The 13115-nt window shown below is 57.7% G+C and overlaps 1 protein-coding gene and 1 non-coding gene across 2 annotated transcripts; one reads left to right on the forward strand and one right to left on the reverse strand.

The window, feature by feature from the left end:
• The first annotated feature begins 319 nt into the window (after nucleotides 1-319).
• Nucleotides 320-423, forward strand: LOC112438822 (small nucleolar RNA U13). The gene has a single exon (XR_003027145.1). It is a non-coding gene; the product is annotated as a small nucleolar RNA U13 (small nucleolar RNA).
• Nucleotides 424-6886: 6463 nt separating this feature from the next.
• Nucleotides 6887-12676, reverse strand: LOC130540483 (receptor-type tyrosine-protein phosphatase V-like). Its single transcript, XM_057298691.2, has 13 exons — nucleotides 12602-12676; nucleotides 11464-11602; nucleotides 10661-10783; nucleotides 9961-10065; nucleotides 9633-9783; nucleotides 9206-9273; nucleotides 8989-9076; nucleotides 8804-8882; nucleotides 8638-8714; nucleotides 8364-8492; nucleotides 8107-8223; nucleotides 7356-8002; nucleotides 6887-7106 (listed from the first exon to the last, which is right to left on the reverse strand). The coding sequence occupies exons 3-11, from the start codon at nucleotides 10693-10695 to the stop codon at nucleotides 8218-8220; spliced, it is 738 nt and encodes a 245-aa protein (XP_057154674.1). The 5' UTR covers nucleotides 10696-10783; nucleotides 11464-11602; nucleotides 12602-12676; the 3' UTR covers nucleotides 6887-7106; nucleotides 7356-8002; nucleotides 8107-8217.
• Between the last annotated feature and the right edge of the window lie 439 nt (nucleotides 12677-13115).

The raw sequence follows: 13115 nt of genomic DNA on the forward strand, positions 1-13115 counted from the left end.
AGCAAACAGCAGTCTGAAGTGGGGGTTGCATGGTGTAGCGGCCCCTCCCTCAGCCCTGGTGGCAGTGGGCGATGAAAATGGGTGCTTAGGTGTGACTGCAAGTGCATGAGCCTGGCGTCTTTCACAACTAGCTGCGTGAGATACCTTTTCTGGCACCATCTGTTTACTGACACTGCTCAGCCTTAGGGGCCCAGAGTAACTACCCAGATCTTTCTACTCAGGAACAACTCCGGGGATTATCTGCCCAACAAGTTATTTGCTGTCTGTGTATTCCTGTCTGTGCATCATGTGTACATGCAATACAATAGAACAAGAGGTGATCCTTTTGCAGTTAAGAAGCGTGACGATTGGGTTTTCATGCTCACATGTGAGAAGTGCCTCCCTCAAACCTTGTTATGAAGTCAGCACATTACTGGTCTTTTTTATTTAAAAAAAAAAAGAAGAAAGAAAAAAGAATAGAACAAGAGGCATCATGCCTTCTCATCACCATCAGATTGGATGTCCCACGGCCAGGGGCTCCATCTCCCCCTTGGTCTATTTCCAGAACAGGCCCTAGCCAGGGAGAATGTCGAAACCCCGGTGAGTGTCAATGAGCCTCGCTGAGACCACAGTTTAGGAGGAAACTGTTGAAAAAAGAGAGACATATGAAGGATTGTGAGTATCTGAAGTGTGTCTTCCCAACCTTGATCAAACAGGCCTGGCATTGAGCCCAAAAGTGGTAATAGTTTTTGGACATGAGTGTCAAGGCAAAGAATACCAGTTGACTATAAAGATGCCTTTCCGGTCTTCCCTAGAACAAAGATGGAGAGGTGGAAGCACCTACTTCATGAAGGTATTGGCTAGAAGGAGAAAATCTCACAGCCGTGGAGTGGGGGAAGAGATGTGATGTCATTTTTATTGAGACCAGGTCAAGGAATGTGCAAGAGGACTTGCGGGTACCTTCTGGAGCCCATAGCTCCTGGGCGCCTCCTATGGTTCCGTCTATGGCTCCTTCTAAGGATCTTCGAGTCCTCTCTGGCCTGCTACTTCCTGCATATCCAAGTGTTTTAACATTTTTCATTCTCAACTCTGTGTCAGGAGGATCTAAGTCCCCACCTTCCCTCCCGATCCCCAACCCCCAATTTGCACCAACTGGTTGGGCTCCAAGTCCCCAGAACCAGCCAAGTATTGATCAAGAGTTGCCCTGACAGTCACCTCCCCAAGCACACAGCTCTCTTCCTCCAGCCACAAACAATTCCCTTGAATTCTACACTCACCCACTAGGCTCAATTTCCCTCTGGTGTGGAGAGGCCTGGTAGTTTACCTCCACCTCCACGGAGCACCCATAGGAGGCATGATAATACTAGCCACCATTTCAGAGTCACCCTCGGGTGTCAGGCACTGTGGGGACTTTCACTGAACATATTATCTCATTTAATCCTCTCAGCAACCTGCTTCCTCCTCTCCATGTACACATCAAGAACCTGAGGCTTAGAGGTGTTCAGTGAGTGACTCTCAGTAGGTGGCAGAGCTAGGAAGGAACCAAGGTTTGAGTGGCCCAGAGAGAGGCACTGCTGGTTATATCATCAGATGCGAATCTGTGCTGTCCTCAGCAAGGGCTGGGATACATGGGGCAGGGCCAAGGTGGACACCTCCTAACATCGCTGAAAAGAGAAAGGAGCCCCAAGACTTCCCCACCCTGGCTCTTCTCCATGCCAGCCCTCAACCCCACCTTCAGGTGCCTTTGTGGTAGAGCTGTTCTCCAGAGAGGGCAAAGAAAGAAAATTCCTCCTCTGAGACACCCTCAGGACAACTGTAGATATCCCTCATTCACCATCCTGATGGGACCCCTCCCCAGCCCAGGGCAGGGAACACGGTCCTCTGCCACCTCCTTCCAATATTCCAGACCCCACTGCTAAATTCCCCACATTGCCTCAGGACCCATCGTACTCTTTCTAGCTCCCACTCCCTCTCTTCTCTCCGCCATTCTCAGAAGCATCCCCTGAGTCTTGAGAGAGAGGGGGGCTTTCTCAATCCCCAGGAAGACACAGACCAGCTCAGAAAACCCCACCTCCACTGAACCCAAATGCAGACTTCACAGCTCCCAGGGAATTGTGACAAGTTAGTGGGAAAATCTTCTGCCAGCATGGATGGTAGGATGCTTGAATTCCAAAGGTGACAGTGTACCTCCTCCCCCAGGTCCTTCTAGAAAAAGGATCATTAATCAGTCTAGGAAGACTTAACACTGGGAAAGGAAGCTCTGGAAGGCCTTATCTCCCCTGCCCCTTCAACCCAGGCAAGGGACCTTCCTTCAGCTCACCCAGAGAAAGGCTCCACAGAAGTCATATCTAAACTCTTTAGCCACAGGACCCTGTCTTCCAATGAACCAATGTCACATACTCCCAGGATAGAAAATTGCTGAAAGCAGGGCTGGCCTGGGTGTGGGCTGGGGCCGGAGCCTGCCCTGCTTTGCCAGATGCTGAGCACCCAGCCTCTGTGCAGTTGGTACCTTTATTCCCATGACTGCCTCCGCCGTCACCTGCTGCACTGTGAAGGATTCCATTTGTCCTTCTAGAAGATGGGCATTATTTTTCTCTTCTCACTCCCTTACCTGGCCCACAGCCTGTGCCTTTTGGAGTGGAGGAGGACATCCCAACCTGGGGACAGGGACATTTGGAGAGGAGCCCCATGAAGAGTTGCCATCTGGGACCCTCTGCCTCCCACCAGGACACTGCCAACACTGAGCATCCTTTTAGTTCCACAAATTCTTGCTAGGCCCCTATAAAGATTCGCCCAGCGTCCTCTTCCTCTAAGCTCCCACGTGCTAGAACTCCCACATGCTAGAAGCCATGAGGGGTCTCTCTCAGGCCAGAAGGAGCTCTGGGATCCTAGCCCTCAGCAGAAGGCCCCAGGCTTTCCCACCTGCTCCCAGCTCCTCTGAGGAAGTTGATGGAGCCTGCAGAGCTGGGCTGGAGGAGGTCTCCTTTCCCCAGAGCGGGGCTGGGGGTGCGGGTAGGTGGCCTGGAATGTGCTCTCTCACCCTCCTCCTGCCCATGTGGTGAGCAGCGAGAGCCCCCAGCCCTCCAGCTCTGAGGGGAAGCTCCTGTGAGCCAGACGGACAGGACAGCTGCCCCCAATAGGGTCCCCTTCACGGGCCATCTCACCCCAACTCAGACGCTAAAAATGGTTCTCTGCTTTTCAGCCTCCGCGCCTGCCCACAAATTAGTGTCTCCAACACAGCTTCTTGGGACATGACTTTAGGGAGGCCCCTGGGGGAGCCGGGAGGCCCCAGTAAAGGGAGATGGTGCTGGCAGAGTCCCTTTCTGAGGAGACAAGAGTGGATAAGGCCCCCCTCCCAGCTTCTGGGACCCCCCCCAAAGAAGGCCACCCAGCCTCAGTGTGACAGCCCTGTTGTCCTCACCATGGCAGAAGAACAGACATTATTTCCACCCCACTGGGGCACGCTCCCCTCACCTCCACCTCCAGTTCTGTCAGCTTTACCCTCAGCCACCATCCTGGGCACTGCTCTGCTGGAAGAGAATGCAGCAACAGGAGATGGGGAAGCCAGCCCCGCGCCCTCCCGCTTAGGGTCCAGAACCCACCTTGCCAAACCTGGGCTCCCGCAGTCAGCCCACAAGCACGGAGGCCAATGGGGAAGCCAAGTCAGGGAAGCCTGGTCTCCCTGCTCGCCTGATATTTAGTCTCAGACTCTTCTCCCCTCCCCAGTCCCGCAACGGTCAACTTGGAAGGGGGTGAACCCTCTCCGGGATGCCCACGCCCCAGGGCACCAAGCAAGCAGGTGTCCTGCTGAGGCCAGGACTGGGTGCAAGCCAGCAGCCCGCAGTACCGGGTGGAGACAGGCGGGCAGTACTCACAGGTAAGCCGTCAGGGGATCCAGGTCCCCCGGTATGGCGGACAGCCCAAGCTCAAGAGCAGTCGGCAGACAGCATGATGCCGTCCTCCTGGCAGTGGCAGGGGGCCGGGCAGGCGGTAGGCCCCGGGCCGGGCTGGGGGGCGCAGCCGGCGCTCGGGGAGGCGCACACAGCGGCGCGAAGTCACAGCGCCCGGAGCCTGGGCGGGCTGGGCATCTCGGCGGCCGGGCTGCTGGGTCACCTGGCGGCCAGGCGCGCAGACGCACGGGCGCGGTGTCCGCAGCTGCTTTCTCCCGGTCCCGGCGGGCTGCGCCGTCGGTGGGGACCGCCCCGGGGGCTCTACTGGGCGTCGGCGGCGGGGGTGGGAGCACCGGGACGGTGCAGTCAGAGAGGAGCAGGCATTGTTGAGTGATCTTCGTTATTCAGTTTCACAGGCTGGGCTTGGCAAGGGAGGGAGACCCAGCCGGAGGAGGAGTCAAGGAAACTTTCTACGCTGCGGCTAGCTCCCCTTCCCTCCTTCCTTCGGAGCTGGCAGGAATTTCATTCAGGAAAGATAAAAAAAGGAAAAAAGCAAAGAAACCCAAGCGAGCAAAGCTCAGCCCGTCAGAGACCTGCACTTGTTTAGAAAGGGTGTCCCAGGGCCTCGGCTGCAGGGCTGGGGACCCTCTTGCCTTTGGGGATAGCCACGGGGTCACATGGGACCCAGAGGAGATCTCTGAAAGAGGCCTTGGGGCTCCCATAGCCCCTCATGCCTTCACCACGTTTCACGCTGGAGGAAACAGAGACCCAAGAGGAGAAATGATTTGTTCAAGGTGACACAGCTGATAGGGCATCCCCAGAGCTGGAACTCGTCAGCCCTCCTCGGCCTTCTCCTAGGACAAGAGAGAGGGGAGTGAGGGGCTACCCTGGAAGAGGCCAGGCTGCGGAGGGTTCCACTGCAAGCTGGGATGACCCGGCAGTGGGCAACCAGGAGCAGTCTCCTCCCTGAGAGGTCGCGCCTTGACTCCAAAGAAACGGGTGTGGAGTTCCACTCGCTGAGTGCACCCTGGGTGGAAATGCACTCCTGCAGCCTCTGTCAGGTTTACTGTCAGGTTTACGGGGACCACCTTGATCCCTGCTCCCAGGACCTCGGCAGGCTGAGGGACTGCGTGCAGCTCAGCTGCTTGTCAAGAGGCCACCTCAAAGTAAGCAGATTGGCGCCACCTGGAGGCCGGGTGCTGCACCTGCAGCTCGGCCACCCTGAGGCTGGAATCCCACCAACAGGCTGACCTGGCCGGCCCCAGAGCCCTGGTGAGCAAAGGGCACGGTGGTTAAAACTGAGGCCAATCCCTGTTCTCTCCTTAGACCATAGTGAGCTGGCTGTGCTTCCTTCACGCAGCCTCTTGCTGTCTCTGGTCTCTCCCATGCTGAGCCAAGCCCCAGTGCAGAGCTAGAGCAGGCTGTGGGCACCCCTCCTTCCTTTTTTGCCGTCTCCCCATGGTCCAGCCAGAGGGTATACCAGAAACCTGGGACCTCAGAGGCATCCAGGATTTCTTCCACCGTGTCCTTCCACATGCCAGGATCCTCTCATCAACACCTCTCCACTCTCCGATAACCTCCCAGGGCTAGAGGGGCTGCATAGCCGGACCAAGAAATGAGCAGACCCTGACCCTAGGCCTCCCGTTGGTGCCATGGCGCTGAAAGTTGAAGATGAGCCTCCTAAGAAGGCTAGAGGATGGGCCTACATGACCAGAAAGACTCACAGATAGAGCCACCTTTGCCCTATGGCAGAAAGCTACCACAGGCCAGCCTGCACTTCCTTCACTCAACCATAGCCTTGGCTCCATCTCATTTGCAGATCCTGCTGCTCCAATGTGAGATTTTCCCAGAGTGGAAAAGCCATGGTTGAGCCCTGTTGCAACCTCAGCAGCAGCTGCTTGAGACAGACTTGGGCAGCTCAGAGCAGAGCCTCCAGCCTGCTTTTGTGAGGGTCATTAGGGGGCCCACCCTCAGCTCCTGATAAACATGGCATATGGAGGACACCGGCATTTAGTCCTCCTGGGAGGGCACCAGTGCTTTAGTCTCGTTCTGGGAAAGCTCCCGGCTGAGCAGCCAGCACGACCGCTGTACCCTTCTTCAACCAGGCCTGAGAAGGACCCTCCTGACTTCTGACCCGTTGCACCTTAGTAGGAACTCAGGTTGGCCAAAGAGCTCTCCCCGCTTCCCCTTGGAGAGACCCGACTCCATTTCAGGGACTCTTGCTCTGATCTGTCCAGGCTTTCTCTGTGTCCTCCCAGGGCCTTCCACCAGGGGCAGTTAGTGTCCAGCATCAGGCACTGCACCTGGAAACTCCCAGCCTGACCAGGGAAGCAGGCAGGAGCTCATGTGGCCACCAGCAATCATGCACATGGTATGCAGTGCAGTCCTACAGTGTGTGGGACAGACAGCTGCCTCCCCACCCTCTTTTCTGGTCTCTGCTGCTCCTCCTGGTTTTTCCTTTCTCCATATGCCTTCCCTGCTTTCTCCCCCACCTCCTATGTAGAGGGGAGGAAGAAGGAGACAGCGAAGGAGCAGGGAAAACTTGGCACCTCCGCCTGAGGGGTGCCTCCAGCGCCTGCCTTCCGAGTAACAGGGTAGTTCTGGCACCTCCATCCTGGTGGGGGCTGAGGGTGGCCCCTGGGGGCTCTGGCAGGTAGAGAAGGCTGGGGATGGCAGGAGAAGGGAAGTGGGAAACAGGATAAACCCTACTGCATACAGCATGGTGCGTACAGGGTGATGAGGCAGAGGACAAACAATTTGGAGCTGTGATTCTGAATCCAGGGCTTAGCACCACAGGAAACTAGACGTGGAGAGACCAAAGTCTGAGGAAATTTAGAAACTGGAGGATTAGCAGGGAGAGGATTGCTTCAGGGGAAAAACCAACAGCATAGGGGCCATAGGTCACCAAGTTCAACCAGACTCCAGGTCCTAGCTTCCATCTCGGCTCCATGTTTGCCCACGAGACCCACACGCTGGCCCAGGCCTGAGGATGGACAGACAGAACACACTGAGCTTCAGGCTTGGCCACAGGTCTTTATTCCAAGACCCTGTACCTTCTCAGCACAGGGCCCAGTGGAGGCCGCCCTTCCAGGGAGCCCAGGCCCACGTGGATGTGTCAGGAATGCTGTCCCCATCCCACAGGGCACAAACCTCTCCTGCACCGTGACCAGTGCTGACTCAGGGCAGCCCGTCTGCCAGCGCGCTGTTCAGACAGTTGTAGAGGTAGACATACTGCTTCTGGAGATGGACATAGGGTTAGGAGGCTCGCCCCGCCTGCCCCAATCTAACAGAAAAAGGCTCCCTTGTGTCCCCCAACCCCTAGGGCTCCATCTGGGAGAACGCACAGCGGTCCACAGCGCCACCTGGTGGCTACCCGGGTGGTGCTGCCTAGAGGCCTGGGCAGAAGCTCCCTTATCCCCCCGCCCCTTCCCACAGCTGAGCCCCCACGCCCCCACGCCAGCCCGGTCGCCCCTGGTCGCCTCTCACCAGTGTTGGGGTCATAAGGCCACAGGCCTGAGACTGCTACAGGGCCACATTAAAGATATCCACGGTGCACTCAGACCCTGCCTGCTGCAGCAGCTGCTCCATGGCCAGGAAGGTGCCCAGCTGGGTCGCACCCTTGCTGCAACTGACCTAGAGGTGGATGAGGTACCTAAAGGGGGTGTGGCGGGGGTGTCCGCGGATGTGGGAAAACCCAACCTGGGCGCAGGGACTGAGAAGGGACACCAGACACTTGGTCAGCCGGCCAGCCTGGACCTAGGGAGGGAGGCGGTAAATTCCCACCATATTCCTGAGGACAGGGTAGGGTGTGGAGAAGACAGGGGCATTGTGAGACTGTGTCCTTTTGACCCATAACCCAAGCAGGGCCCAGGGAGATCTGAGGCTATGCCAGAAGGGCAGGGAGGGGCTTCCAGTGTCCACTCCCCCAAGACCATTGTCCACTACCCCAAGACCATTGTCCAACAACACTTGGAGTGGCTGAGCAGTGTGCCCGGCTTCTTGTTGTTGCCCCGAGAGCAGCACTGGCCCACAGCAGCCAGGAAGGGCAGCAGGGTGGTGGCGGGCAGCTCATGCCCAGGCTCCAGGTGTGGAAATTGCAGTCTCTGCACCTCCCTTTCCTTCCTGCTCTCCCCCTGCGGCAAAGACATGATCAGCATTGGTGCTGGAGAGGGCAGAGGAAGCCCACACAGGACTCTTCCCCATGCACCACCCCATGCCCTGTGGCCCCAGCACCTACATGTGTGACCCTGAGGAGGGTACAGAACCAGCCTGCTGTGCTGCTCTCAGCCACCCAGTGCACCGTCACCATGTCTGTGACTACGGGCTGCATCTCCGTTGGCCAGAATTCCTATGGCTGGGACCAAGTTAGGGCTGCTCAGGCAACTTCCTGAGATCTCTGCCCCTGCCCTGGTCACAGACAGCACCACAAACTACCCGCCTCCATCCTCACCCCTAACTCCTGAGTCCCCCTTCCTCTGTCCTCTGCTCTGTCACCTTCTCCATGACATTGGGTGGGCAAAGAGAGACAAGCACATGAGCCCTGTGCTGCCACACCAGCTCCCAGAGCTCCTTTGGCCCTGCGGGGCCAGTCAGCACCGTATGATCACGGCCAGAGGGCCCACCCTGCAGAGCACAGATCGTTGGCTTCCAGAGACTGAAGGTGCCCCCTGCCCAGTCCACAACTCTGGGAGCCCCCAGCAGCCCCAGCCCGGGAAGTACAGGTGGTCAGAGAGGGCAGGAAACAGTGGCAAAACCAGCATCATCTCACAGGGAAGAGCCAGGCTTCGGGCATGTCGTCAGGGGGGCTCTCCTCCACTGGAGAAAACTGCCCCTGAGAACGGTCATCTGAGGGAAGACAGTGAGGGTGAAGCTGCCAGAGGTCCCCAGCCCACGCTGGCCCCCTGCCCCTCCACAGGGTCCACAGTGAGACTCACAGGAGACGGGGCTGTCCTGCTCATAGCCAGGCGGGGGTGCGGAAGAGCCAGCCTCGTCCTTGATGGCCTGCAGCAAGAGCTGGGAAGGAGATGGGTGCCCTGAGGCTGGGAGGTCTCACTGCAGGGTTGGCTCAGCAGGGGAAGGCTGCCCTTGGCTGTCACCCACTTCCCGGCCTGAAGTGTACCTCGTACTCCTTCAAGAAGCCAGCATTGGCACTGGCTGCCCTCTTGGCACACGCCTGCGGGAGGTCCGTCACAGAGATGGGCCAAGACCTGGTGGGGGGGTTGGAGAGGGAGAAGGCACTCAAGGTTCCCCAGCTCCCCGTTCTAGTCCGCTCAGCTCTGCCCACGAACAGGAGCAGGGAGCCTGCCTGTGGGAGGCACAGGGAAGCTGGGACTTACTCAGAGATGTTGAAGGGTCCTTCCAGAATCTTGTTCAGTAGGCAGCTGTGCAGGAAGACGTACTGGCTCTGCCAGGGGAAAAGGCATCAGGCTGCTCAGCGAGGAGCGAGGGGGGCCTGCAGGGAGATTTTTCAGGCCCTGACCAGCACGGCAGGGATCAGGTAGGAGGGGAGAGGGAGCCACTGAGAAACCTTCCCTCCACCGTCCCATGGTGTCAAAGCTGACAGGATCCTGTCCCACCTCCCTTTTCACAGAATAGAAAGCACAGCCCAGGTAGGATGGTGATATGTCTGAAACCCTCTCCCCAAGGTCTTCTGTGTGCCCCATGAGCTCTCTTTCCTGGTCCCTCCTGTAGCCCTGTGGCCACCCACCTCCCTCCCACTCCTTCAGGGTCCCAGCTGCCCAGCCCAGCCTGCAGGGCCCTCACCAGGGTCTGGATCATGAGGGGCTGGTGCATCCGGAGTGCATACACAGCATGGAACACGTCTACCATCTGCTCCTCCTCCAGCTGCTGCAGCAGCCTCGACAGGGCCACGAAGGTGCCTGTCCGGCCCTTGCCCACACCGCAGGGACAGCCCCTGAGGAGCTGAATGGGTGAAGAGGCTGCCCATGTCCCCAGCTCTCCCCACAGTCCAAGAGCCCTCCACGCCCCCAGGCCAGGCAGGGGGCTCTCCACCCTATGCACTCACCTGCTGTCACCTGCCGTGCACCAGGATGGGTCCCACGCCCTGGGTGGCCCTTGCCTGCTACTGTACCAGCTCCATAAAGGCGAGCAGGGAGTTGGGGGCCTCAAGGATGCTGTGGTCGGATCAGGTGGTGAATTGCAGTTGCTCCACCCTCCGTTGATGTTGCTGGACAACCTAAGAAGGGGGTGGGAAGGGGACAAGGGGGCAGAGGGGCCCTGCTGCTGCTCCTTATCTTCCTAACTCCAGGTTCCCATGGCCCAGATCTCACACTTTCTTCCCCAGCTGCCTAAGGGCAGGGATGATGCAGAACAACTGTTCCTTGAGGGTGGCAGCTATGTCTCCCCCATCAGGATGCTTCCTGAGCCCTCGGGTCCTTCTCTAGCCTCCTGGGTAACCTCTGCATATAGAGGGTGCCTGGGCAGAGGAGTGATTCGGGTCTCTGGCTTTCCTGCCCCAGGGGTGCACAATCTGGGAAGGAAGATGGGCACAGGGGGCATGGGGTGAGGCAAGAGCCCTGAGCTGGCATGGGGGAGGTCAGGAACCATGATGTCTCTCCTGTTCTTCCTTTCCCTCACTGTGCAGCCTCAGATAAACCCTTAATCTTCTCTGTGCCTCTCTACCCCTTCCCTAACACACTCTTCCCTGGGTGGTGACTGAGTACTTGTGGTCCTCCGAAAGAGAGGGCTCCAGGGACCCAGGAAGTGAGGCAACCTTCTCAGGGGTCTCAGCTCTAATGCCTGTCCCATCCCCTCATCCTTGGGTCACGCACGTGCTGCAGCTGCAATTCCCGCTTGGTCCACTCATCCTCAGGCTCCTCAGCTAGGAGGTGGATGGTGATGTGACCATGGGTGTCCGGGGTAGAGTCGGTCAGCCAGTAATGCTCACACAGCACCTGGGACCAGAAGGTTGGAGAGGGGAAGGGCGACTGTGGGCCCAGCCCTATCACTGCCGCCCCCTGCTTTACTCAGTCCCACCCCTCCCTGCCCACCTTTCTGGTCCCTGCCACCCTGCTGGGATTCTGCTCTCTGTAATGACCCAGCTCCAAGGCTCCCTCCTCCAGGAGCTGCTCTCCCTTGCCTGGGCTCCGGCACCCTTGCCCTCAGACCTCTCATGACTCTCAGGATTCTGAGTCAGCCACCAGGTTCCTGTGCCAAACAGAACAGCCCTTATTCTGCGGCCAGCGGCCCTGGGCTCACTGCTCCAGCAAGAGGACAGACTCGGCAGCCTCTCTGCATGTCCCAGGGCCCTGCATCTGCCAGGCTTATCGAAAGGAAGGATCCCTGATGGTACCTTTGACACCGGCCCTGGGCAGTCCCTACCCCTTGATGCCTTCTCTGCCCAGGGCAAGAAGCCCGTAGAAACTATGCCAAGCTGGGAGTTTACATACCTGATTCCTCCCACTGCCTCCCCATCCCAGGTCTGGGTGGGAGGTGGTTCCACTACCCTCCAGGCCTGATTGGCCTCACTCCAGTCTGCCCCGCCTTCCCACGGGAAGATGCCAAGGGGGCCATCCCCACAAGGAGAACGTGCGCCACCTGGTGGCCTTTCCAGGAGCCTGCAAGGCGCACTCACCCTCCCGTTCTCCATGCTGATGGTGGGCATGATGATGATGCGGACCTGCTGCTCCCGCACCAGCCGCCAGAAGTTCTCCAGTGTTTTCTTGAGAGGCCCCTGAGAGGCAATGAATTCCTGTGGGTGGGTGGGTGTAGCCCTGGGGTGTAGGAGGCAGAGATCAGGAACATGGTTAACGGGCAATGCTTGGTGTCAAGCACACAGCAGATTTCCAACATTTGACCTCCAGGAGTGAGGATGCTGTGCACACACCTACATGTGTGCACACACAAGAACACGTGTGCACCCAGAATGCAAACCAGAAGGGCTGACTTCAGAGACATCACCCCCGTCCCTGTCCCACCCCAAAGGGACAAGAAAAACCCCAATGAAAACAAGATACTGACATGAGTTAAATAGCCCATCTAGGCCACCGTCTTCACCCACCCAGAGTTACCTTCCTAAAACCAAACTGTGTTTCTTCCATGCTCAAAAATCTTCTATGGCTCCCCATTGCCCACCAAATAGAGTCCAAAGCCCTCAGCCTAACAATCAAGCCCTCCTTCATTCAGCCCATTCAGCCCCAGGCTATCTTTCCCATTACATCTCCCACCACCCAGCACCTCCCCACTCCCTCACCCCTACGCACCCCCCACCACACACACACACACACACACACACTCTCACACACTGCCTGAACGTTACTGCCTGGCTGTTCTCTGGCTGCTTCTTCCAGTTAACAGAATGTCCTTCCCTCTTTCATCACTTATCAAAATGTTACTCATCCTTCAATAAATCAAATGTCCCCTCCTCTGGGAAGCCTTTCTTGATTCCTCAGGTGGATGAAATTTCCCCTTCCTCCATGTGCCCTGAGTAGTGTTTTTTCCTCTATTACAGCCCTTGTCACAGTGTGTGGTGAATGTCACACACATGCCTACATGCTCCTTTGAAGGTGGGGAATGTGGCTAACAGCTCTGCCTCCTGCAGGCCCAGCACAGAGCCCAGCACACAGTAGACCCTTGCTAGACACCTGCTGGATTGAGCTCATGAAGCCCAAGCTGGTGATCTCCTAGAGAGCTGTTACAGCTAATGAAGGCAAGTGTGGCCTGCAAACCAGCCCATCTCCCGAGCAGATCCCAGATCCCATGGACAGCCTCACTGGTGGCCCTTACTGGGACCAAGTTGGCATTGATGTAGTCAGAATGAGGCTCTCCCTCCAGCTGGGTCAGCCTGACCCTGGAGTGGTCATCTGCAGAGAGTGAAAGCTGTGCATTCAGGGTTGGGCACATGAAGCCCCCTGCTCCCATGCCAAGCCCTAGCCCTCTGCCATGCCTCCTCTCCTGCCCCCAGCACTCACAGGGTAGCACATGTGGTTAACAGTTCTTGGTGGTGTTGGCAGGGTACTCAGCCTCCAGTCTGGGCTGCTCCTTGCCCACCTCCTTCAGTTCCTGCAGGGATCAAGGGCAGGCACTGGTTGCTGAAGTAGACCGATCTCACCCCATGCCAGGAAAGGGGCAGTGGGGGCAAGTGTGCAACTGGGAGTTCCCTCCAGACCTTCAGACAGGTCCCAGTCTTCCCTCCTCTGAGCCCACGGGTGGTAAAGGCCTCACCTCGAATTCCAAAAAGAAAGCCTGGTGCGCATGAGCACTCTTGGCCTCATAGTTCTGCCTGAG

The sequence above is a fragment of the Pan paniscus genome, chromosome 11 (assembly GCF_029289425.2).
Source record: "Pan paniscus chromosome 11, NHGRI_mPanPan1-v2.0_pri, whole genome shotgun sequence".
NCBI classification, from domain to species: Eukaryota; Metazoa; Chordata; class Mammalia; order Primates; family Hominidae; genus Pan; species Pan paniscus.